This window comes from Triturus cristatus, chromosome 9 (assembly GCF_964204655.1).
Source record: "Triturus cristatus chromosome 9, aTriCri1.1, whole genome shotgun sequence".
Lineage (NCBI taxonomy): Eukaryota > Metazoa > Chordata > Amphibia > Caudata > Salamandridae > Triturus > Triturus cristatus.
Genome location: NC_140592.1, coordinates 326880103 through 326906279, shown reverse-complemented (window position 1 = coordinate 326906279; position 26177 = coordinate 326880103). Strand labels below are relative to the sequence as shown.

The window sequence follows — 26177 nt, the reverse complement described above, 5'->3', positions numbered from 1 at the left end:
AGCGCTTGAAGAACCTGCGCAAGGATGAGCATCTTGAACTTCTCCTTCTTGAGAAAAAGGTTCAAGATCCTGAGATCCAGGATTGGACGTAGCCTGCCATCCTTCTTGGGTATCGGGAAATACCGGGAGTAGCATCCCTGACCCCTTTACCGCTCTGGAACCACATCTATCGCACCTTTTTTCAGCAATGTAAGGACTTCCTCCTGCAGGAGAAGAAGGTGGTCCTCCAAGCAAGCACCTTGGCAAGGAGGGTAATTTGGAGGGAATTCCCGAAAGGAAAGAGCATACCCATTTTTTACAAGATTTAGAACCCAAAGGTCTGTAGTGACGGATTCCCAATCTTGCAGAAAATTGGTAAGCCAACCCCCCCCCACAAGACCAACATGATCCAGAATGGTGGATCTAGGGCTGCTTTGCAGTGGTAGGAGAGAGGGAGGAAGAGGAGGAGGAGGAGAGCTGACGACCTCGTGGATGACCTCTGTTCCTGCCCCTATAGTTCTTATACAGGGTATTTTGCTGCTGCTGAGGCTGCCTATAGGTCCGAAAGGACGACCTCTCAAAACCTCTGTACCTCCTGTAAGAGGAACCTCTAGGCTGCGCCTGCAGGCCCAGAGACTTAGCTGTGGCTTTGCTGTCCTTGAACCTTTCCAAGGCTGCATCTGCTTTCTTTCCGAACAGTCCAGAACCATCAAAGGGCAGGTCCAGAAGTGTTGCCTGCACCTCTGGAGAGAACTCCGAAAACTTAAGCCAAGCACTTCTTGTGGCATCCAAGGAGCCCATGATCCTGGCAACAGAGTCTGTAGTGTCCAAACCACTAATGACCTGTCTTGCAGCTGCCTGAGTGTCCGACAAGACCTCATAAAAATTCTGCCTGTCCTCCTCAGACAATTTAGGAGCCAGCTGTTTTGCAGGATCCATCAGAGCGTGGATGTAACAGCCCAAAAGACAGGTGGCATTTGTGGACTTCAAGGCCATACTCGCCGAGGAGAACACTTTCTTGGCCGACTGGTCAAGCTTTTTCGACTCCCTATCACTAGGAACTTGTGGACATGCCCCAGATGACTTCTTTGAACAGGCAGCTTGAACCACCAGACTTTCAGGAGAAGGATGGGATGTAAGAAAGTCCGGATCCCCTGGAGCCGCCCTGTACCTCCTAGCAATAGATTTAGACACTGCCGGAGCTGAAAAGGGATTACGCCAAACCTCCATAACTGGCTCAGTGATGGCATCATTAAAAGGAAGCAAAGGTTCTACCACAGTGGAGGGAGAATGAAGAACCTCTGTCAGGATGTTGGATTTAAATTCAGCCGTTGGGAGCTGCAAGTCTAAGAGCTCCGCTGCTTTCCTTATGACTGTGTGGTAAGGAGCTACATCCTTAGAGTGAGCTTCTGAAGGAGGAGAAAGCTCCCATTCTGGGGACATATCATGGCCACTTGCCTCCTTTAACTCTTCAAACAAGTAATCTGACTCTAGGAGTTCACCCTCTTCCATTTCTTCTGCCTGATACCTGCTCTTCCAAAATCCTCTGTGCCTCTCGCCTGGATCTAATCCTCGGAACCGGTGTCGGCAGCGCCGCACACTACTCTGATGGAGCCAGCGTCAAACATGGATCCGGAGGCACAGCCTGAGCCGAACGAGGTCGAGTTGGCGGAGCCAGAGAAGAAGGAAGCGGCGTCGTCGGCGCCGGGAAATGCCAAGACGGCGCCGCTGGAAAGAATGGCATAAAGGGAGCCTGAGCATAGGCCTGAGGAACCCCCAAATTAAAGGTCATTGGACCCATGGGAACCGAATGTGCTCCAGAGGGGTACACCGCTCTTGAAAAGACACCATACATGGCATTCAAATAAAGCGATGGGTCTTGTCCCGGGCCAGGAAAAGGGGGGTAAGGCTCAGACTGAGGCATTACCAGACTCGGGCCAATCGGCGCTGACAGTGGAGCCAATAGAGTCGACGACTCATCAGGAATCTGAGCCTCTTCCACCGGAGCCGGAGAATGCGTCAGCGTCGGAGATGGAACCGGAGCCGGAGAAGCGGCAGGCGAATCCGGGCAAACAGGTGAAGCCGGATTCGACACAGAAGGAGAGGGAGAAACATAGTCCTTATGATGTCGAGGAACTGGTGAAGTTGATCTCGGAGCCGTCCTTTATCTGAACAGCGTCGAGATCCATGCCTCTTCTTTTTATGTTTCTTTGACTTTGAAGCATGACAGGACGTCGACTTCGAACCCGACCTCGACACGGACCTGGACTTCGAACGCCTTCGACCTCTCTTCTCCTTCCTCATCTTCGCTATGAATAGCTTGGCTTCTCTCTCCTTTAATGCCTTTGGGTTCATCTTGCGACAGCAAGAGCACCCCTCAACGTCGTGATCCGACGACAGGCACCAGACACAATCTTCGTGTGGATCCGTGATGGACATGTGTTTTCCACACTCTCTACAAGGCTTGAACCCGGACTTCCTCGTCAACATCTTTAAGAAAGAAGATGAGACCAGAAACACAAAGTAACTAGAAAAGCTACGGAGAGTCCCAAAAAACCATTAGCGTCGACGGCACGGAAAAAAGGGAACTGACGTCATCACGCCGACGAAGCCCTCTTATGGCTCCAGTGACGTCAGCAGAGCCATGCTATTGTGACATCGTCCTCGTCGGAGTGGAGAGCTACAAAAATTTCCGAATGTTGCTGGCGCAGGGGATATTCACAAGGTGAGGAATCCACTGGCAGATGTATCCATCAGAAAAAGGCAAGTTCAATATTTTTAACTGTGCATCTTGCTTTAGAGATGTTAGACAAAGCCATTATACTGGTCATAAAGCAATGCCATGCCAGAAAGTTGACACTACTAGGCGAACGGTATCCATGACTGTGCTTATGACTTGATTGCAGACAATCAGCCCCTCAATTAAAACTTTGAGGAAGTCTTGTCTTCTGCTTCTTGGTAGGTCATCTGCGAAAGTGAACAGGTATTCCTATAGTGCGCTGTCATAACTGCTAAGAAGAACAGTCAGTAGCAGGTTTGAGGATTATGGCTGTCTATCCTCGGACTTTGAGCTAGCTACAGCATCCATCTTTTTGCTTTCTCTTTCTGAATGCACTGATGTCTCTGGTGCTGATGGGTGCTTATTACACACTGCAGATACTATGACCAAGTCCAGGCTGGGTTCCCGGCAAAGAAATACAAGATTTTGTTGAGCAGACTTGTATTTTTTGGATAAATGCAGAATGGCTGATTTTGAAGAGACTGGTGTTCAAAAATGTAAATTCGATGAGCTTTGTGAAGCCTGGGACTAGTGCTAAAATTGGTTTCTGTGAAACTCTGGGTTGTGATGCCTTAGTTATTACCAATACAGAAAAGTGAGGGATCTCTTGCTGTATGCTGGGCTTTGCTGCACCTCTATTAAGTATATCCTGGAATATTAGAATGTTATCCACTGGGGATAATCTTAAGAGAGGCTGTAGATTGTGATGGTGTATAGGAATTGTCTGTAGAATAGCCTCTTGATGTGCTTGGAGAGGTGGAAGATCATCTTCTCTGCTTACATCGGTCTGGAGTTTGTGATGGAAGAGGCATTGCGGGTTCTGACAGTCTTGTTACCCTTGTAACTTCCAGTGGCATAGCTGGCTGTGGCATTGTTGGTGCCGGAGGAGTGATGACACTGTGATACCAGAGTGTCAGGAAGAGTTAGTAGAGTCAGTTTCTATAGTTACTTGCAATGCGTCCTCTGCACGTATGACATATAATGGTCTTGGTGGTAAAAAAGGTTTGTTTACAGGAATAACTGCATCAGAATGTGTAAAATATAGGGTATTTATTGAACCTGAAGAGGGCGTTGATGTTGGAGTCGTTGCCGAACGTTGGTGATGTAATGGAGTCATGACCTGTCCTATCACCAGCATGGTAACTGTCGCCATTGAATGAATCGGTCTCAATGTCTGTGAACTGGTACCATGGATGTGGTGATTGGTACCAGAGTTGTCAGCGTCAACAAGGCTGGAACAGTAGAGCATCTTGGCAGTGAACGCATTTGGACCGATGGCTCAGACGTCCACCTATGCTCTCCAGATGTTTTGGAGTGTGTCGAGTGATAGTGGTGATGCTTCCGATGTTTCTATCCTCATACTACGCAGCAACAATTCTGCTTGTGTGCGATTACCCTCATTCTAAGCTTTTAACCACCCACAAACAGCATACAGTACATCCAATTTTTCCCTATATAGATTCAACTGCAACCAACAGGCTTTCAGTCAAACACTAGAAGGACCCATAGGAATTCTAAAGTTAAACAGCTCCAGTAACCCCCTGAAGAAACGAAGCACAGCACAAGTGATACAGAGTAAATATTTACTCAACAATCCAAAGCCCATAAGGACTTGGAAGGGGTATGGAAAAAGATATACAAACAATTTAAACATTTAGCATTTACTACGTCTTGTTTTAACCAAGGGCCCAATTACACTATTCGCGGACAGATATCCCGTCACGTAAATTACAAGTTCCATAGTAATTTGGTGGACAGGATTTCCGTCACGTTTATGACAGAGTAACCCAGTCTACCAAGGTCATAATCAGGCCCTAAATTTTTAACCCAACACCACCTCATAGATTCATCCTGGGCTCTGCTACTTTTGGAGAGGAGTGTAAAGGGAGCGACTCGAATATCCAAAGTAGGTGTAACAGTATCTATGTTTCTTGGGCCCACCCTGCAAACAGCATCCACCAAAGGTACAGCCCAGTAACCTCAGACTGCTCAGGACACACAGAAGATGCTTCATGGGTACCTAAACTTTCTGCTTTGAACCCTTGTTGACTGGGTTTTGTGTTTCAGAGTTACTTGGATCTTTGGAACATTCTACCAGATTAGTTGCAACCTGGGTTCAACAACCCTCCAACTAAAAAACACAATTACATTTAGCACAAGCAACAGAAAGGCCCAATTGTTCTGCAAAAGATCTTCAAGTATGTAACTGTCAAATCAAAACCACAGCTCAATTAATCTCAGTCACCAATGAACCGCAATTGCAGTTTGACAATATAAGGGGCAAATAATGGAAGCAATTAGGAGCATTTTAATCAAACAAGTGTAATACAGAGGGAATGGGGGTTTGTGAAGAGCGGGGAGGGAGCAATGCAGCCGTGGTTTTCCCAGTGAAATGGAAACTGGTGGCTTAGAAGGGTCTGGCACTGTTCAGCACAACTTCCTTTAACAGTACCAAAGTTGTGTGTGTAATTTCAATGGTGTTGCTGACAAACTAATCCAATCCACAACTGTTTAAAAATCACAAACTATAGTTATGACTGTTAGGATGGGAATCGGTTCCATAGTGCTGTGCCAAAGGCCTCATCTGCAAGTCACATAACCTAAAGCAGGACAGCCAGGATCCCTCTGCATCCTTTAACTCTCCAGACAGAAAAAATATAATACTGACAGTGCAATGTTAACATTCTTAATCAATGGGATCAATTTTACACCTTAGAAAACACCTACTTCTTTAATGACACGCAGTAGACTGCCAGCTGCTCCACAGCGGACTGACCGATGCCCATATCACGTACCATTTCCTCCACCTCTGTACGTTGGCCCTGGAGCAGTAACTCAAGGCTAAAAAACAAAAATCAATCAGATTTTAATGTAAAATTGCTGAAGGAACAGTTTTTCTGCCTGGCCATGTGTGGCAGCAAAGATGATGTAGGCAGGAAAGTGTATTTGAAGTACTTTTTGAGGAACACTGGCCAGGTTCCCCTTCGTCAAATGCAATATTTTTTAAATATATCATTCCACTGCCTTGCATGGCAATCGAACTACCCATTACAACTGGCAAGAAACAAGCTCCGTGCTGTACGAGAAACTGACCATAAATATTCTGATCCTGAAGGTTTTCTCTTGTCTTTACCCAATTATCACTCCCACAATCTCTAGAAGATGCAGTAGTGTTTCAAATATGAGCTTAGTACTTCTCTATCAAGTACAGTCACTCATTACTAAAACTCAGGCTCTTTCAGCCTCTATATATCATTGCAGCAAAAAAACCCATCAATTATGCTAGTGGGTGTACCCAAAAGCAGAAGACAACAGCAGAATTTACACAAAGCTTGTTGTCGGTGACAAGCTGTGGCAATGAAACACTGCAAACCACACCTCTCCATCGTTTTCATTTTGCTTCTCAGCCGGCGGGCCTCCTCTTTTGCTGCCTTTGTCTCATCCTGCTGCTTCTCAAGGAATTTCATTTGTTTCTAGAAGGGAAAACAGCAGAAACTTTGTATAGTAAGGACTAATGAGAAACGCCAGCAAAGCAGGAGCTTATGAAGGGCTAGAAATTAAACATTCCAAACAGCAAGCAAACAGATTAGCGACATACCAATCAACAGGATGTTCAGTAAACCTTGCATCTAAATGCCCCAAATATACAAGCAAGAGTCCACACTGCAGGGAAATAATAAACAACTCCATATTACAATTAATCAGTGTGGAACAGAGACTGAATTCAGGGACAAAACTAACCACAACTTTCGACAGATACAAAACATTTGTGTTCAATCTGTTGTTTGTCCCAATTCGTTTGACATTATTTGTAGTCTGCCACAGCTGTTGAACTGTTTCTCACTAATTACAACCTCAGTGACAACAGGATGGCAGCTCAGCTAGTTTTCAGGCTGTCACCAGAGGACGTTTGAATATTTTCCAACACGTAGGCACACTTACACTGATTTCCTACCTGCAACTACTACAAGTGCACAATGGACCGCATCCGCTGTCTGAAAATTTGTTCTACCAATTCAGACAACAGTTTTCTCTACAGATGAGAAAAAAACAGCAGTAGAAAATGGTAGATGAGGCAGAGCAAGGTGCCCTACCAGCCCAGTTCATTGTAACTTAATTCAAATGTTTTCATCTCACTGAAAAGAGGCAGCCTAGTCGAACAAGTTACTTACCTTCGGTAACAATATATCTGTAAGAAACATTAGATAGTTAGATTCCTCACCTTAGAATATCCCCAGGCGTCAGGCTGGATCCGGAAAGATTTTGTCAGCCATACCCATGCGCGTCGCTAGGCGTCTTCTGCGGCTCCGCGTCAGTCGTCGGCGTCGTGCTCGCCGGGATTACGTTGGAGTACTTAGACGCCGCCCTCGCGCGCTGACGTCAGTTCTTGTACATAGCTTTCCGCGCCAGGAATGCAGAGCCATGCAAGAGACCAACACTGGTGCCAAAAAATTCTAGGGCCCTGATAGGGATGACCTCAACCATAGATATCGGTTTGCAGAACGGGGAGGATGGGTGGGGCGGTGAGGAATCTAACTAACTAATGTTTCTTACAGATATATCGTTACCGAAGGTAAGTAACTTGTTCATCTGAAAGAAACATGTTAGTTAGATTCCTCACCTTAGAATAGATACCCCAGCAATACCAACCCCGGTGGTGGGCCTGCGAACCAAGATGACACCAGAAAGTGCTGGGGAACAGAACAGCCAAAGAAGCCGTCTCTCCGGACTTGGCTGTCCAGGCAATAGTGTTTGGCAAACGTGTGCAGCGAGGCCCACGTTGCTGCCTGACAGATGTCCTGCAAGGGGACTCCCCGGCCCAGAGCAGTGGTCGCCGCTGTAGCCCGAGTGGAATGGGCCCTCATCCCTACAGGAGGTTCAGTTTTAGCTAAGGAGTAACAGGCCTTGATACACAAAACGACCCACCGAGAGATGGTTCGCTTGTGCACCGCCCGCCCCTTCTTAGCGCCCACGTAGCCAACAAGGAGTTGGTCGTCCACCCGGAACTGTTTGGTGCGGTCCAGATAGAAGGACAGCGCTCGTTTTGGGTTCAGACGGTGGAGCCTCTCTTCCTCTTTCGAGGGATGCGGAAAGAAGGTTGGCAGCGTAACAGACTGTCCGATGTGAAAGGCAGTCACCACCCTAGAGAGAAAGGAAGGACGAGTCCTGAGAACAACTTTGTCCGGATGGACAGAAAGGAAAGGAGGTTTAGAAGAGAGAGCCTGGAGCTCACTCACCCTTCTAGCAGAGGTGATGGCAACCAGGAAAGCAGTCTTAAGCGTCAACAGACGAAGGGGACAATTATGAAGTGGCTCAAAGGGAGCGCACATCAGATAGGTCAATACTAGATTCAAATCCCACTGAGGCATTATGAAAGGGACAGGAGGAAACATGTGAGTAATGCCCTTAAAGAATCGAGAAACGACAGGGGATTTGAAAAGAGAAGGCTGATCAGGAGGCCGTAAGAAAGCAGAAATAGCTGAAAGATATCCTTTAAGGGTGCCCAGAGCAGAGCCCTGCTGGGCCATAGAAAGAAGAAAGAGGAGAACCTCAGAAAGAGGGGCGGAAAGGGGATCCACAGCCTTTGCTGTGCACCATGCCATAAATTTGTTCCACCTACATGCGTATACCGATTTTGTGGAGGGACGCCTGGCTGCCAGAACAACATTACAGACTTCAGGAAGCAAGTCAAATGGCATCAACTGCCGCCGCTCAATCTCCACGCATGGAGGTGGAGGCTGGACAGGTTCGGGTGGTGGACCGTCCCCTGCTGCTGCGACAGAAGGTCCTCCTGAAGAGGCAGTCGAATTGGGGGAATCGATCGACAGACTGAGTAGCTCGGGAGACCAGTATCCTCGTGCCCAATCCGGAGCCACAAGGATGACTTGGGCCCGGTCGCGCCTGATCTTCTTCAGCACTGTGGGCAGAAGTGGTACAGGCGGAAAGGCGTACAACAGACCGCAACTCCACTCACAACGAAAAGCGTCTCCGAGCGAGTGCCGCCTTGGAAACTCCAACGCGCAGAACTGCTGACATTGCGCGTTCTCTTCGGTGGCAAATAGATCTAACCAAGGCTCTCCTCGCTGCCGAAAGAGGCCTTGCTCCACGTCAGGAGTTTAGATGCCATTCGTGATCCATCATGCAACAGCGGCTGAGTTTGTCTGCTCTGGCGTTCAGAGAGCCCGCAAGATGTTGAACCACCAGGGTGATGCCCTGATGTTCCAGCCATGTCCAGAGGCGCAGAGCCTCCTGACAAAGGGTCCATGACCCCACCCCGCCCTGTTTGTTGCAATACCACATGGCGGTGGTGTTGTCCGTGAACACATGCACTACACTTCCCCGGACAAAGGGAAGGAATGCCTTCAGTGAAAGTCAGATCGCCCTCCGCTCCAGAAGGTTGATTATGGAGCCGAGACTCAGCCGGAGACCAGAGGCCTCTGATCTCCGCCTCTCCCATGTGGCCCCCCCATCCCAGGAGGGACGCATCCGTCACTACTACATGCTCCGGTTGGGGTAGGGAGAGGGATCTGCCACTGACCCGATCGCGGTCCGTGAGCCACCACTGCAACTGTCTTGCAGTGCCCTCTGAGATCAAGACCTGGTCGGACAGGTTGCCCCGATGCTGGGCCCACTGAAACTTCATGTCCCACTGCAGAGCCTGCATCCGCCATCTGGCATGATGCACCAACAGGATGCAGGAGGCCATCAGATCCAGAAGCCGCAGCACCAACCTGACCGAAAACCTGGATAGAGGCCGAAAGATGGGAATCAGAGCCTGAATATCCCGGACCCGATGCTCCGGAGTATAGGCCCGGAACTGCGCCGAGTCCAGAACCGCTCCGATGAAGAGGAGCTTCTGGGAGGGACTCAGATGCGACTTCGGTACATTGATGGAGAACCCCAGCAAATGCTAGAGGTCGGCCGTAGTCTGGAGGTGGGAGACGACTGCATGGGGCGAGCCCGCCTTCAACAACCAGTCGTCAAGATAGGGGAAGACTGGAACCCCCAATCTGCGCAGATGAGCTGCGACCACCGCCATCACTTTTGTGAACACCCGAGGGGCACTGGTGAGGCCGAAGGGGAGCATGGTAAACTGAAAATGCTCTTGGCCCACCGTGAACCGCAGGTACCGCCGGTGGGCCTGCAGGACGGGGATGTGGAAATAAGCATCCTGCAAGTACAACGCTACCATCCAGTCTCCAGGGTCTAGGGCAGCCAGAACCTGAGCTAAGGTGAGCATCTTGAACTTCTCCTTCCGGAGGAAGGCGATGACGCTCCTGAGGTCCAAGATAGGGCGGAGGCCCCCTTTGCCCTTCTTGGGAACCAGAAAGTAGTGGGAATAACAACCACGACCTACTTCTGGACCAGGAACGTGCTCGATGGCCCCCTTGGCCAAGAGGGCCGTAACTTCGTCCTGCAGAAGTTGCAAGTGATCCCCCGAAATTCGGTGGCACTGGGGTGGCATGGCTGGAGGGGTCGCCTCGAAGGGGAGGGAGTAGCCGCTTCGGACGATTTGCAGCACCCACCTGTCCGATGCGATAGAACGCCAGTGGAGCAGGTGATGGTGAACTGCCTCCCACTGGCGTGGAATGGGCCTAAAAGCTCGGACTAGGAGGGCTTTGAGGCGGATGCTGCTGGGGTAGATGTGGACGGACCGGCACGTTGTCCCCCTGTACCGCCTCGGGAGAATCCACGTCCGCGTGGAGGTTGGTTCTGCGGCCAGTGGCCAGGCGGACGTAAGGGGGCGCCCCTTCCTTGGCCACGAAAGGGGCGAAAAGCGGAAGTTTGCAGGCGCAGGGCCGAGAGGCCCAAGGACTTAGCTGTAGCCCTGGAGTCCTTAAAGTACTCCAGCGCACTATCCGCTTTGTCGCCATAAAGGCGACTGCCATCGAAGGGCATGTCCATGAGGGTGCTCTGGACATCCCCCGGAAAAACTCGTGGACCTCAGCCAGGCGTGGCAACAAAGCGCCACCGTGGTCGACATTGCCCTGCCCAGCGAGTCCGTTGTGTCCAGTCCACATCGGATTGCATGCCGTGCCGCATCCCGCCCCTCTGCAAGAGCCTGGGCGAGCTGTATCCGGGCCTCCTCTGGACACTGGGCAGCACGTCCTCCACCGTATCCCACAGGGAGTGGGAGTAACGGTCCAAAAGGCACGCGGTGTTGATAGACCGTAACCCCAAACTAAGAGAGGAGAACAGTTTCTTCCAAAACTGCTCTAACCTTTTGGATTCCCGATCCAGGGGAGCGGACGGAAGGAGGTCTGGGTGATAGAGGCCTGGATAACCAGGCTCTCTGGCATGGGGTGCATGGACAGAAAAGTCTGGGTCGCCAGGTGCAGGGCGGTGGTGCCGGGCCACTTTCCGGTCCACAGGAAGAACTGTGGAGGGCTTGGACCAGGTGCACTTCAGAACAGCAATCAGTGCTTCATTAAACTGCAGCAGAGGCTCCGAGGAGCTTGCTGACGGTTGGAGCACTTCAGTGAGGAGATTATCCTCACGGCCACAGCAGGCAGCTCCAGCCCAAGGGCTTCGGCCACCTTGCGCAGCACCACAGAAAATGTAGCACCTTCCTCCGAAGCCACGGTCGGAAGAGAGATGAAGCCAGTGTCAGGGGAGGTGTCAAGACCACTGGCATCCCCCAGTTCGTATGCCCAGTACTGAGATAACTGGCCCTGCCGGGCCAGAGGGTCCTCAGACCCCTCTCAAACGTCACCGTCATCCGATTCCTGGTATACAGGTGGAATGATCGGAGCCGGGCGGAATATGAAATTGCCACCCATCAGCGTCGGGTGGCACTGCTCAGACGCTGGGCCCGGACGGGGACTAAACCGGGGAACGGCGTCGTCCGAAGGCGGTGCCGGGTGCGGCACCGGAGGAGTGGCGCCGGCGGAGGGGTCGTGAGGTCGACCGGAGCCGACTGAGATCTTGGCCTGGATCCCTCGGGGACCTGCGGCGTCGGGACCGGAGTCGATGACGGCGCCGGAGCCGAAGCCGCCGGCTCGCTAGGCCTCCCAGTCGAGCCTGCGGGCCCGAGGGCGCACCAGCAGGCGTCGACAGCGGAGCAAAGTTCCTCATGGCCACGAGGAAGTCCCTGACCTCCGCCGGAGTCGCGTCAGACCCAGGGACAGGAGGGTATGGGGTCGGACGGGACTCCTGCGGCTCCGACGGAGCTGCGCGGGTGGCGCCAGCCAAACCCTCAGCCAAGTCGCGCGACCGGCGAGGGGAGCCAGAAGAGCGATGTCGCCTCTTCAACTTCTTGCTGTGCTTCGACTTACCGGATCTCGAAGACTTGGACCCTAACGAGCGGTGATGGCTGCGGCTCCGCGACCGGTCCCTCAACCTCCTCCTCGACGGGACCGTGAACGGCGCGGAGCCGACTGCCGGAACTCGAGCAGGTGCGAGACCGCTCCTGCCTAGCTTCCGAAGTCAAGGCCCGGCAGTCGAGGCACGACTCGGCATCGTGGTCGGCCCCAAGGCAATAGAGGCACCGGCGGTGGTGGTCCGTGACCACCATCAGTCGGTGACAGGAGTCACAAGCTTTGAAGCCAGGCATCCCTATCAGCACCAGAGTCGAGGTCGACGAGAATGGAACCAAAAGAGTTCAAAAAAGTTTAGTCAAAAAGTGACTAAAAGGGTATGCTCTTCACGGATCGGCGATTACTGGCGCGGAAAAAAGAAGAACTGACGTCCGCGCGCGAGGGCGGCGTCTAAGTACTCCGACGACGTCATCCCGGCGAGCACGACGCCGACGACAGACGCGGAGACGCAGAAGACCCCTAGCGACGTGCAAGGGTATTGCTGACAAAAAATCTTTCCGGATCCAGCCCGACGCCTGGGGGTATTCTAAGGTGAGGAATCTAACTAACGTGTTTCTTTCAGATTGGTGTCGCACAAACAAATCAAGATTCTGAAATTTTACAAACTGTAGCAAGATAGAAAACAGTACTCAGTTGTCGAACATCGATGTTTCATGAAGAAGAAAAAAAACACGTTTATGTGAATATGAAGTGGACTTAATATATAAAACTCTTTGCTACATGACAATTTTCCATTCGCTTGTTTGCCACCTTGTGAAGTCTGAAAGGCCTACATTAAATAACACCTAACTAACTTCTGGAGATACTGTAAATCACATTCATTTTGGCCTTTACCTGCACTTTGTCTCTCTTGCCCTTCTGATCATTTTAATTAGAAATGTCCCTAACTCATGTACTTCATGGATTGGCAACTGCCTAACATATAGGTTTCCGAATTCATTACAGGATGTTTTGCACAACATTCAAGATGTTTTAGAGAAACTGAAAATGAGCATTTCTGCAAGCGTTAACTTTCCTTCAGCACCAAGACAGTAGTTTCCTGGTAAAACTGTGATAAGACTGATTTGCATTTTCATGCAAATCAGGTACCATCCTCCATTTAATAGCGCATATGTACATCTTAACCCTATATTCCAAGTTTCCTCTTGAATCTAGGATCAAACTTTATTCTGGATTAACAGTTCTAATATGGCTAAAGCAAAATTTTGACTGCAGTGAAAAGAATGCGTTGGTTTCTTTCAGTACAACCAATCCAATGCACTATCACTCATTTCAGGTCCCTCATTTCAACTACAAAAGTTGGATGGTAACAGTATTTAGAGCCCGCAGTTTTTCTTTTAAGTCCAACCAGGAATTATGACCCAGTTTGTGATGAATTGGCGTGTTCAGGCACCATGTAAAAAACAGAATGTGCTGTTTGAGGATTTATTTTGTGATGTTTGCTGTGGTTACCACTAAATACTGTGAATTATTACGCTACTGGGATAATGCCACTTGTATTAGGTTTTCAATACATTAGATTGTATGGCCGAGATGTCAGGATCTATGTTATGCAAGATATACATGTGAAATACTGTTAAATATATATATATAAAAAAAAAATTAAATCTTGAAACCATTCAGATCAGTGATTTGCTTAACAATGTTCAGCAATCTTGAGTAACAAAATGAGATAGGATAGTCGGGGTTACGGAATTCAAGTGTAAGGCAATACTGCCTCATAACGTTGTAAAAAAAGATAAGAACAAAACATGTACACGAGGGGCAACTGTCGATTAGTCCCAAGCCAGATGTCCCCAGAAAAATGAAGGGGTCCTTCTATGTTGGTTAAGGCTTTCTGATACATCAATTAGGAGGATGAAGGTTAACACTTCCCCTACAGACTTGATCAGGTAGGAGACCGGAATGGAATTACTTATTCTTAGAGTGGTCTGTGAGACTAACATCTTGCTAACACTTTAGACAATATTTGTATTCAAACTAAATGAACTGACTTCCATTTGGATTACCTTGAGTGTGGCGCACAGCATTCCTGTGTCTGCGATCTCCTTCTGTAGGCTATGGATCGTGGCATTCCGAACATCAAGAGTTTCCCTGAGCATGTCCACAATGGACTGGCATTCCCGCTTCTCCTTTTCTGAAAAAACAGGCAAGTCAGGAAAAAACACAAATAGATAGAAGAGAAAACTTTACATGAGTGAAATATATTTGGGCTGCAGCAGGTACTGCGTAATTTCAGCTTGGCCCAAGGCTGACCTGAAGACAAACTAATAAGAAAATAGCTGGCAGATTTACTAGTTTCACTGAACAAATACCACCCGCACACATTGCCTGTTTATGAAGCTCAATGAGACTTTCAATAAACAAAAAGCTAAATCTAATGTACTTGCAGGTCCTAGCTTTACAAAATCTGCAAACATTGTTCCTCTGTTAAGTTTCCAGCAAATAAAGACCTTATCCTCACACTTCGGTCTTCCCAACTAGACTCATTCTCCTTGCTTCTAGATGGTCTTGCTATCCAAGCACATTACAATATTCAATATTCAATATGCATTCAACTTGACCATTCACCATTAAGCTCTCTTAATGCTAGGTATCTTTTCTTGCTGAAATCCTACGCCACTATTTGAGTTTCACTTTACAATCCAATTATGTTTTCACAGCTCCACACCTTTGCTATCCGATTAGCATCAGCCTCGCCCCATGTTTTTCCTTCTCCAGCCTTTGGATATCTATAATCTTTGCTGCAGCTCCAAGATCTGAATGTTTCACCCATGGTCCTCCCTGTGGCCTGAGCTGTTGGGGTCTTTGTACTTAAAAAGGTTTAGTGGAATGGTCGTTATTTGTTAGATCTTATGCTCACTTTGGCCTGCAAAATTGTATTCACAAAGTAGAAAAACTCCAAAGAAGTCTCCTTTAGGATGTGGCAAGAATGGTTGTCCTTCCTCAGAGGGGCTGACAACATCTCACTCCACGACTCTCCCTGGCGTAAAACAAACAGGAAAATATGGAGATCCCTTGATGCCTTTTCCTTCACATACGACACACCGTGAAATTACCTCAACCTTCTATAATGCATTACTTTTAGAATGCTATGTCCTCTTGGTACACCTATATTGTATTGTATTTTACTTATGACACATGCGAAAATTGAGTTCGATAGACCACATGTATATCTTTTCAGCTTCACTGTGACCTCAACGGTAATGAACTGGAGTAACTTGCTGATTTCTACTTCTTTTGTATTTCTCATGGCTTATTTTTATTATGTGTCAATATTCTTGTGTTCATTATCATCATTTTAACTTTGTGCCTTTTTTCATTTGTTCTTTTCTTGAAAATTCAATAAAAACGATTTGAAATTAAAAAAAAAAAAAAAGGTTTAGTGGGAATGAAGCTCATTCTGGTGTGGGCTTCCTTCAGTATAAGGTCCATGGGATTTTATTTGACTGGAAGGGACGCCTCTCTTTTGGGTGCCGTGTGCATGCAATGGTGCCCAACAAACTGCTGTGCCACTCTCATGTGACCCAAGCCCACTACTACAGTACTGCAGGAAAAAGGTTAAAAGTAATCTTTTGAATAATGACCAACACCACTGAACAGCAGTACAGTTCTACTATTTTTGAGTCTTCAGTTGGGGCAGATCTACACTGATTGTTCGTTAAGGGAGCCACAACAGAGACAGGTTGCACAGGTCTCAAGGAGGATTTTTTTTCACATTTACAAAAAAAAAAAATGTAATTATTGGTTTTGTTTCCCCCCATAACTCAATTTTATTGTTGAAAGCCGATACAGGTTCGACGTCACATAAAACGCCAGCGATATATAACAACAAGCAGCATTGATTTCAACATTTTCCATAATAACATATCTGTGTTGATGAAATAAACACAGAGAGAAAAGAAAAAGCTTCTAACAAACAACAGTAGTGCTGTAATAATATCGCTGAAAGCACCCAGCGATCTAAAACATACAGGTCGAAGCAATTTAGTACACATGCAGTTATGGTCTACATTCATAGTGCAGCACAACACAATTAACCCAACAGCTCTTCGGCAGAAGACAGAAGGGCGAGGTTCTAAATCTAGTCCCCTGTAATCTGCCCACCACTTCCATATCTTATTGTGTTTCTGGGGGCAACCTCTTGCTGTAAAGACCAGAATCTCTAGGCCCATGCAAAACTCGAGGCGTTTCTTCCAGGTCGCAACCAATGGCGGTGGCTCACTCTTCCACACCCTAGCAACATCGCGCTTAGCCAGTTTAAGGCCATGATATAGCAAGTGGCGCTTATATCTATTGCCACCCAATCCCTCGGCTATATGAAGCATAAACAATCGAGGTGAGAGTTGAATATCCCATCCCAGGACCTCCGAGAGGCACGCAGCAACCCCTCTCCAAAACTGCGACAGGGACGCACACTGCCATATTGTGTGGAAAAGGTTGCACTCAGCCGCCCACAGCGCAGACATCTAGGGGACGCAATCAGCCCCGCTCGCCATAGCCTATACCTGGTGAAATATACCTGGTGCAGGTATTTGAATTGGATCAATCGCAAGCGGGCAGCAATTGCACCGCCACATGGAGATTCAAGCGACTCCACCCAGTCATCCTCGTCAAGGGGCCCCAGGTCCAACTGCCAGGCCTCCCGTGTTTTATGTAGTGTAGTGGGGGTGTTATTTATGAGCGTATGGTAGATCTTAGTTATTTTGTGATCCCCGTGGTCTCCCATAAAAACCTTGACCTCGATTGGGTTGAATTCAGGTAAGGCATCTTGTTGCGCCAAATATGGGGAGATGGCATGTTGCAATTGTAAGTAGCTATAAAATTGTGTGTGGGGCATATTAAATTATGTCTGAAGTTCTTGAAAAGACTTCAAGACCCCTCCATGCATAACCGCACCCACTGTATCAATACCAATGGCCTTCCCAACCCTGAAAACCGGATACCTGCATCACTTGGGATAGCTGACCATTGTTCCGCAGTGGGGTTTCCTTCGTCAGTTTACCCCACAAGCCCATCGCGCGCAGCACTCGTTTCCATACCCCAAAGACCATCTTGGTCGCCGGCGGCAGCACCTTAAGTAGCGGGCTGGAATATAAGATCCGGTGTAGCGACATGGCACCCATTCGCCAGCGCTCCACTGCATATGCTGGGTCTCTGCAATCTCCGTACCACCAGTCGGTAAGGATTAATATGTGCGAGGCCTGAACATCTGAGGCGGCAATGCATCCACAATAAGTGGATTGACAACAAGTTCAAGGCCAAACACTCCGCTCCTCCTCCCCAAAGAATTCGAGCAAGGATTGCGTTAAGTTGCCAGAACCAGGTTGGCCGTAAATGATAGGGGTGATTTTGGAGCTGATATAGTAGGCAGGGCAAGGATATCATCTTAAATATGGCAGACCTGCCAAGTTGGGAGAGCGGCAGGTGAGACCACATGCGGACCTGATCCCCCGTCTGTGCTCACAAGGGGACCAGATACCTGGCCCACGAAATAGATTTAGATATGGATAAAAACTCCCCCAGATACTTAAAGCCATCAGAGACTACGGTTACTTCTTGAGACCATGTGCCCAGCTGATCTCCCCCACGCAGAGGCCACAGATACGATTTACTTCTATTCATGTAAAGGCCAGAGTTCTCCCTGAATATCTGCATGATCCTGAGAAGGCGTGGGCCGGTCGCATCAGGTCGTTTAAGAAAGAACAAGATATCATCTGCGTATAAGACGTTGCGGTCGGAGATCTCTCACGACCACTCAAAGCCCCGGATCTGGGCGTCGATCCTCACCCACGCCGCCAATGGCTCCATGGCCAAGGAGAACAGGTAGGGAGAGAGGGAGCAGCCCTGGCGAGTGCCCCACACGATAGCAAAGCAGCCAGAGATGGAATCTGCGATCCTAACAGACGCTGATATGTTTGTGTATAGGAGCCGTATGAAGGTTAGCAGGCGCGGGCCAATGATCAAGCGACTGAGCAAGGCGAAGAGATAGACCCCAACTAAGAGAGTCGAAGTCCTTGTCCATGTCGGCAAGAAGTAGTGCCGCAGGCTCCCCCAGTTCATCTACCGCTGCAATTGCATTATGTGCTCTACGTATATTATGGTGAGTAGCAAGGCCGGGCATAAATCCCGCTTGATCAGGATGAATAAGATCTGAAATGTACGGGACAAGGCGGTTTGCAATCACCTTACCCAAGAGCTTAGCCTCCACATCGAGGAGCGAGATTGGACGATAGGACGAATGGAGTTCCGGTGGTCAACCTGGTTTGAGGAATACGACTATTTCGGCATGTCTCCAACTTTGCGGGAGGCAGCCGTCTTCAGCCGCTGCATGAGGGCTGCAAGGTATAGCTCCATTAGCTGGGATTGGTTATATTTGAGAAATTCCTCGGGGAAGCCATTGGGACCGGGCGCCTTATCAGAATTCATGTCAATTAAGCCTGTTTCTAGCTCATATCGACAGTGGGGCATCCAGGACTTTCCGCACCGTGTCGGAGAGAGTCCGTGGTGGGAGATCATCAATGAATTTATAAATAGTGTCAGCAGGCAACTTCTCCCGGGGAGCATATAAGGTAGCAGAGTAAGAGGCGAAGCTAGTCGCTATGTGCAGTGGATCTGTAAGAGTCACTCCCTCTAGGTTCTGTATCATTGGGATGGCCTGGGGACACATCGACCGCTAACACAGGCAATGTAGCAGGACACTTGATTTGTCGCCCCACTGGTAAATCCGGCTGCGCATCATGAGCCAGTAAAGTCGAGCCTATGTTTGCAGCGCTTCCCCCCCCCCCCCCCCCCCTTCCCCCCGACCCAGACTGCTACGTTCCAGATCCATCAGTCTGGCCTCGGCCTGCATTAGTGTCTCCCGACGTGGTCTACATCACGCTGCGCAAAAGGCGCTATCTAGCCCTCGGAGCGTGGGCTTCATAGCCTCCCATAGTTTCATGGGGGATGAAACTGTCCCTGCATTAAATGAAAGGTAGTCAGTAATAGATGTGTGGATATGCAGCCAGTACTGCTCATCTTGTAGGAGCCATGGGGAGAGCCGCCAACGGAAAGAAGATTGCCTCGGGCCTAAGGTCAGCTCTACAGACACCGGTGAGTGATTCGAAAGGCCCGTGGTAATATCTCAGATGATTTTAATCATTTCCAATAGGAATAAATAATCAATGTGAGAAAATGACTTGTGCACACCAGAGAAGTAGGTGTATTCATGTTCAGTTGGGTGTAAAGCCCGCCAGGAGTCTGCCCAGCCCATACCCTGAATCATGGGCAGCAATTTGATTCTCAAACTGACGGTGATCTCCCTTCACTACGCCATCTGTCCCGTGCCAGACAACACATCATTCCAATCACCTCCCACTACTGTGAATCCCGATGGGATCTTGGTCAATAGTGCTGTCAATCTCTCTATCAAGTTCCATGCCAATGGAGGAGGGGGGCAGGTGGGGGGGGGGGGGGGGGGAAGAGCGTATATGCTACCAAGGGCAAGAGGTTCCCCATATAGCATTACGGAGACCACTATGTATCGGCCGTGGAGGTCGGACCATAACTTACTGTGAACAAAGGGGATGCTACAATGGATAAGGATTGCTACTCCTCGGGCGCTCCTGGTGAACCCAGAATGAATCCGAAGCGTGCCAAGCATGGTATCTTAGGGCCCAACAGGTGGGTCTCCTGAAGGAGTAGGATACCCGCTCTGTACCGTTTTGCTTGTCGCAGCACCGTCCCCCGCTTAATTTTGTCCAGGAGACCACGGACATTCCAACTAACGATTCTGAGTTCCCGGCCCTCGGGCACCTCCTGATTATGTGATGCGCCTGGCATAAGAGTCCCACAAAGAAGTGTGGGCCATGGATGTGAATGACCTATCTAAGACCGTGTACATGTGGATTAAAAAAGCACTAACCAAAAATAATAGTTGCATGAACTCCCAAAGGAACCCCCCCACCCCAATACTTCATAAACATAGAAGTACAGCCGACCCCCAACAGGGGTGGTAGTGACATGCAGCCAATGGATCCCCTGTAACAATCCCCTGCACATATTAGTGTCTTATGGCAGAGGTAAACGTGCACATGGTAGCCCAATTGGTAGCGACATCCCAAGATGAGTTCTGTTCGCAGGCAGAGTACACAAGGGCATCTGTCAGGATGCAGCGGGTTCCGGTTGGTCTTCTGTCAGGCGCCGATGGGATTTGGTACGGGTCTTGGAGCGCTTCTTGGAGCGTGAACAGCAGCGCTGCTTTTCAAATGCCCCCAAAGAATCTCGCCCACAGCCCCTGGAAGAAAAGTCAGTCAAATCTAGGTGGAGTATGTGACTTGGGTTTGACAGTCTCGTTGGTCCAGCGGAACATCTCTTCAGGGGTTTCAAAGAAATGTGTTTGTGACAGGTAGATCACTCTAAGGCTAGCAGGAAAGAGCAGAGGGTAATGGATCCTAAGGCCTCTAAGATGCGCCTTTGCCTCAGTGAACGACTGTCTGCGCTGCTGCACCATGCAGGTGTAATCCGGGAAAATCATGATGCGCTGAGAAGCGAACACTAGAGTCTCCTTTAAGCGAGCCTGTCGCAGTATTGCGTCTTGGTCTTTATAATTAAGAAGTCACACAATAATCGGTTGAGGATGTGCACCAGGCGGCGGTTTCTGCATTAGTGCCCGATGTGCACTCTCGATTACAAAACAGGAAGAGACCGTGTCAGGGGGGAGCCAGTACAGCAGCCATTTGGTCAGAGAGTCCTCGACACTGCTGCCCTCGCAGCACCCAACAAAGCGGAGACTGTTGCTATGAGCACATCCCTCCGTGTTCTCTACCCTCGCGGCCTGGCCCTTCGTTAGTGTCTCGAGCTTGAGAACTTTCTTTTGAAGACCGGTCACAGTGTCCTCTACGGTGGAGATTCGGGACTCCGTTTGTGTAATCCGCTGCACAGCGTTCCTAAGATCCGGTCAAAGGAGCATGACGTCGGAGCCAATGGCCTCAATCTTGGCCTCGAGAGTCTCCCGGGACTGTGTAATCGCCGCTAGTAGCGCCGCATTGTTAGGCATAGCTACGTCATTGTCACCCTGAACAGGCCCCTGTGATACCGCCCTGGTGAACATGTCCAATATACTCTGTTTGGACGCCATTCCAATAGGTTTGTCTTTGGCCATGCTGTGGGGATATGTGGGGGCTAGCACACTTGCCCCCGAGCCCGGTGGATTCTCCAAAGTATAGTACCGTGCGGGCTACAAACCCTCCGCTCCCTTTCCACTCAGCCACAAAGGGGGGAGGGGTTGGGGGGGGGGGGGGGGGTAGTTTGGGACGGGACGGGTGAGGGTGGAGATTCGGCCGGGGGGCCACCACATCCACAAGCCGCACTGAAACGAATCCAGCCGCCTCTGAGCAGGGCGCCCCCACCTCCCCTAGCGGGTGTTTATGATTTCACACCCTAGTGGTGCAAAGGAGAGTTTTTAGCTTTTTGGTCAATTGGGTAGGTACAGGGTGGATGATGTGGGATGAGGGCTTGGAGGAGGAGAAAAGCTACAGGTACGGGCCGAAGGATATCCAGGCTTTCGTGGGAAGCAAGCTCATGGTGGTTTCGACTGTTGGGGCTAAGTTTTTACAGGAGGGAATGAGGTTGATGTCAAGTGATAGCTCAATCTTGGTGATTTTGTCGTTGAAGAAGTTGACGAAGTTGTCACACAGGTCTTTGGAGGCCTGGACTGGGGATGCAGAAGTCTTAAAAGTTGGTTGCCTGATGAACTCTTTTGGCCTGTTTTTCGCGTTGTCAAGAGTGGTGCAAAAAAAGTATTTTTTTTTCCATTGTTGATATGTTTTTGGTAGTTTCTTCCGGCTGTTTTACGTTGCTCGCAGACTCTAGTGGAAGAATTATTTCTCCATAGACGTTCTGTAGCTCTAAGTTGTCTCCTTTCATCGTTAATGTCCTTGTTGAACCAGGATCTGGAGGGGATGCACCTGTTTTTTTTTCAGTTTCAGGGGGGCTAGTTGATCTAAGATGGACGACATAGTTGTGTTGTAGTGGGATGTGAGTTCTGTTGTGAAGAGACCGTCTGGGGAGATGGGCAGGAGGGTGCTTATTTTTACTTATAAGTCGACTATGTTGATCTGTGTGAGGTTTCTCGTCTATGTGGGGGGGGGGTCTTGGATGGGAGGTTGGCACATGATCGGTTGCGTGATGTGGAATAGGATTAAGTGGCGGTCTGACCAGTCGACCGGTAGGATGTGGTCTATTGTGATTGCTTCGCGTTGGGCGATGATGGCATCCAGGATTGCCCCTTTGTTATGAGTTTCTTCTGAGCGGTGTTGGGTAAGGTTGTTGCTGTGTAATAGCTCGTTCAGGTTTTGTATTGGTGAGCTGTTTTTATCATTCCAGTGCAGGTTGAGGTCGCCCAGAATTAGGTTGTTGTTGTCTCGGAGAGAGCAGTGCACGACCTGGTCTGACAGGTGTTCAGTGAACGTGGTGGTGTTGCCTGGGGGATGGTATAGGAGATGGCAATGTAGTATTTTCTTGTTGCTGGTGTTAATGTTGGCGGTTAGGCATTCAAAGGTGTTATAGTTAAAGATATTAATTTCGTTCACAGACAAGTTGTTGTTGTGAATGATTGCTAAACCCCCACCTTTTTGGTCTTTTCTATCTTTGTTGATGATTGAGAAGTCCGAGGGTACGAGAGTATCCATGACTGGAGGCGAGCTATCATTTAGCCAGGTCTCAGTGATGAAGGCTACGTCTATGTCATGGCTGAGAATGGATTCAGCTAGCTCTGTGACATCTGTAGTGGCTGATCTGCAATTTATGAGCATGCAGTTGGTAGGGGGTGTCGCTTTTTTTTTTTTTTTTTTAAGGGGAGCAGTGGGGAGGATGTTGATGAGGGGGGCTGGGGGTCTAGGGGGTTTCAGAGTGGAGTGATCTCTTCTGAATCCAGTGATTACCTGAATCGAGGATTGAGGGATGCGAGTAGAAGGGGTGGTGTACGAGGAGGCCAGCTCGGTCGCTTAGTCAGAGGACATAGCTTCCATTGTTCTATTAGGTCTCAGTGTATGGCTCGAGAGGGGGTATGAGGTCGAACTGGGTCGCGGAGACTTTGGTGTGTGTTGTTGGAGATGGTGGGAGTACAGTGGGGGTTTATGGATGGCTTGTGGAGTGTAGCGAGGTTGTTTAGGATCTCATTAAAGCCCTGTATTATAATAGCCAATTGGCTTTCAAGCAGGGAGAGCCGGCACCCCGTCTCCTCTTGGGGGGGTGGATTCTGGGCGGGGTCATCCTGGAGGGGAGAAGGCCTGATGATGTTGTGTTGCCTTCTGGTAGTTGTTGTGTTGTCAGTTAGGGCTATGGGATTGGGCATGGGGTGAGGGGGGGGGGGGGTCATGTTGTGGTAATTGCTTTCTTTTGGAGGTGGGTATAGGAAGGTGGTTGGAAGACTTAGACTGAGGTCGAACGGTATTGCTTGAAGGAGGTTATGAGCGGGGGGCTGTTCGAGGGGAGGGACCGGAGGGGGAGCCTTGTTCTTGGTGCTAGAGGTGCTGGTGGTGGCTCGCGGTGGAGCGTAGGGGTTTGTGATAGCGGGCGCATGAGTGGTGTGGGTGTTCTGCTGGGGGGAGGGGTTGTCCAGGTAGAAAGGGTGCGATGGGAGGGGGGGATTGTGTGACAGGCATCAGTCCGCAGTGAGGGGCAGAGGAAGTCAAATGCCTCAAGGTTGCCATTGTTAGCTTGAATCAGGACTGGGCCGTTGGAGTAGATGGTCACAGAGGTGTTCCCGCATCGCGTCGTGGGGTTCGGGATAGAGAATGATAGTTTGCAGCTATGGGGTGTATTGGTAGTTTTGGTAATGTGGAGTTGTGATCGGAGGATGGAATTCCACTTGTCGGGCCTTTCCGTGTGAAAAATTAAATCCATTTTTACTTGACCTTTGCAGGAGCAGTGATATATGTCAGCAAATAGTGATGCTGGGTATTGCCTGATAAGTTTGTGTTTTTTTCTCGCTTTGGGTGAGAGGTTGAGGGGGAGACTAATCAAGAAGGAGTTCGGGCTGTGCGGTTTTACGTAGGTCGAGGTGAGGGGGTTGGCGTAGGTTGGAGTGGCAGAAGGCATTTTATCTAAGTTGGCGGTGGGGATAGTTCCTTTCAGGCTAGGTGTGTTACGCTAACACAGGGGTCAGGGTGGGTTGTAGTGGTGGATGGGACTGATAGCGAGGTCAGGCTACTTCTTTATGGGTTGGTTGGTTGGCTGCCAACACACGGTCCCTGGGGACAAGAAGAGAGTAAGAGCGGTGGGGCTTGTGTCATTTTGTTTCTGGAGGGGTGCGAAATTGATGCTGTTGTCTAGCCGTTGAATTACGAGTTACGTAACCCACCAGAGTTCTTTGGGGTAACCCCCGGGTGGTCAGGCAGAATGGGTAGATAGGTGCAGTGAGTTAGGGATGTGGCGGGCTAATGTCACAACCGTTGCTAACGTTGATTAGAGATTAATGAGTCTGGCCGCAGAGTTGGGTGGACAAAACCCTTTTTTAGGGCTGGTCGGTGACTTGTCGGTGGGGCTGAATAGAAAGAAGTGGAGCTGAGCTATCTGAGTGGTAAGAGGTAGAGCATAGGTGGGCCAGCGTTGCATTATAGTGAGGTCGGTGGGGAGCATCAGAGGTGGGCATAGATGAGTGTGTCTCTCTGAGGACTAGGGTGTCTTTGCAGTCTCTATGATGCAGGAGCCTTTTTGGCGGCCCTTTTAGGGTCAGTCCCTGAGTGTATTAGGTTTGGGGTGGGGCAGAATCTGTGATACAGGGGCCTTCGTTACTTGTTCTTGCTGAGATCCGCAGGTATAGGGTGTATAGGGGGCATTTAGGGTGAAGGGGACTCACCGGTGCACTCTGTTCGTCAGTGAGAAGTACTACTTCCATGCAGCCATCTTGTGGTCAGGCGTTTCAGAGCCCCTCATTTACTCGCAGACTGATGCCCAGTGGTGGTAAGTGTGACTTTTCAGTGGTTCTTGGTCTTCGGTTTCCGTACTAGAACGATTAACTTGGATGCAGTCTCCGTGGAGGACTCGGATATGCGATGTGTTACCAGTGCTGGTTCAGTGTCAGGGCAGCCATCTTAGGGACAGGCATTGTGGAGCTCTGTAGTCCCCTTTCCGATATTCCCCCAGAGCCAGTTAGATGATCACTGCGTGCCTTAGCTGACAGGGCTCTCGTGTCCCTTGTGGGGTGACTTTATACAGTGAGCCGTCTACTGATCGTGCCGGGTTACTTTTGGTAGTTCAGCGTTGGGGTGGCCATCTTGGGGACGGACGTTGTGGAGCTCTAAAGTAGCTCGTAGTACGCTTTCCAAGGTTTCCTCGGTACCAGTTTGGTGATCGTTGCTGGCCTTGGCTGAGTGGGCTCTCTTGGGACCACTGTGGAATGCCTTTAAGCAGCGAGCCGTCTTTTGAATGGTTCGGGTTATCGTTGCCGTATCCATGTCGGGCGGCCATTTTAGGGACAGGTGCTGCAGAGCTCTGTAGTAGCTCGTAGACAGCTATCTGAACCCCATAGTGCCAGATTGGTGATCAATGCGGGTCGAGGTTCTCGTGGGACCACTGCAGGGTGTCAACGAATTGCCTGCAGTCCACTAACCGAGAGTTTTCTTTACTGTTGTCATAACTGTGTGGCCATTTTGAGGTCAGACTTTGCGGAGCTCAGGAGCAGCTCATGCTTCGTTCTCTCAATTCTCCCCGTGTTGTCTAGGTGAGGGGAGCAGTCCGGGTCCGGGGCTGTCGGGACTCTCGCGGGTCCGAGATGGGGTGTCCTGGGATTGAGTGAGGTCTGCAAGCCACCGATCACCATTGAGGCGTCAGTTTCAATCCAGAAGGTGTTGCGGCGCCGATCCTCGTATCTTCTTTTCTTGCTGATGGTGAGAGGTCGATTCAGGCTTATCCAACTCTGGTATTATTCTTGTGTGTCCTCGTTCTCTGGTGGAAGGGATGGTGGGGGGCAGCATGGGTTCTCCCTGCAATGGTGATCCCAGTGCCCAGGAGCTCGATTTCTGTGCTCTCTCCCCGCGGGCATCTTGACATACCTTTCCGACTGCTGCCCCGTCTCAATTCTGGCCGCCTCCTCCCGCAGACAGATGCAGATCGGG

General features: G+C 49.7%; 1 protein-coding gene across 1 annotated transcript in view; it reads right to left on the bottom strand.

The window, feature by feature from the left end:
- The window catches only part of TRAIP (TRAF interacting protein), a 280748-nt gene that overhangs the window by 161988 nt on the left and 92583 nt on the right, over positions 1–26177 (bottom strand). The window contains exons 5-7 of the mRNA XM_085625058.1: positions 14085–14212; positions 6137–6231; positions 5486–5599 (exon numbers count right to left, since the gene is read on the bottom strand). Of these exons, the coding sequence (XP_085481184.1) occupies positions 5486–5599; positions 6137–6231; positions 14085–14212 (337 nt within the window). The remainder of the gene's footprint in view (positions 1–5485; positions 5600–6136; positions 6232–14084; positions 14213–26177) is intronic.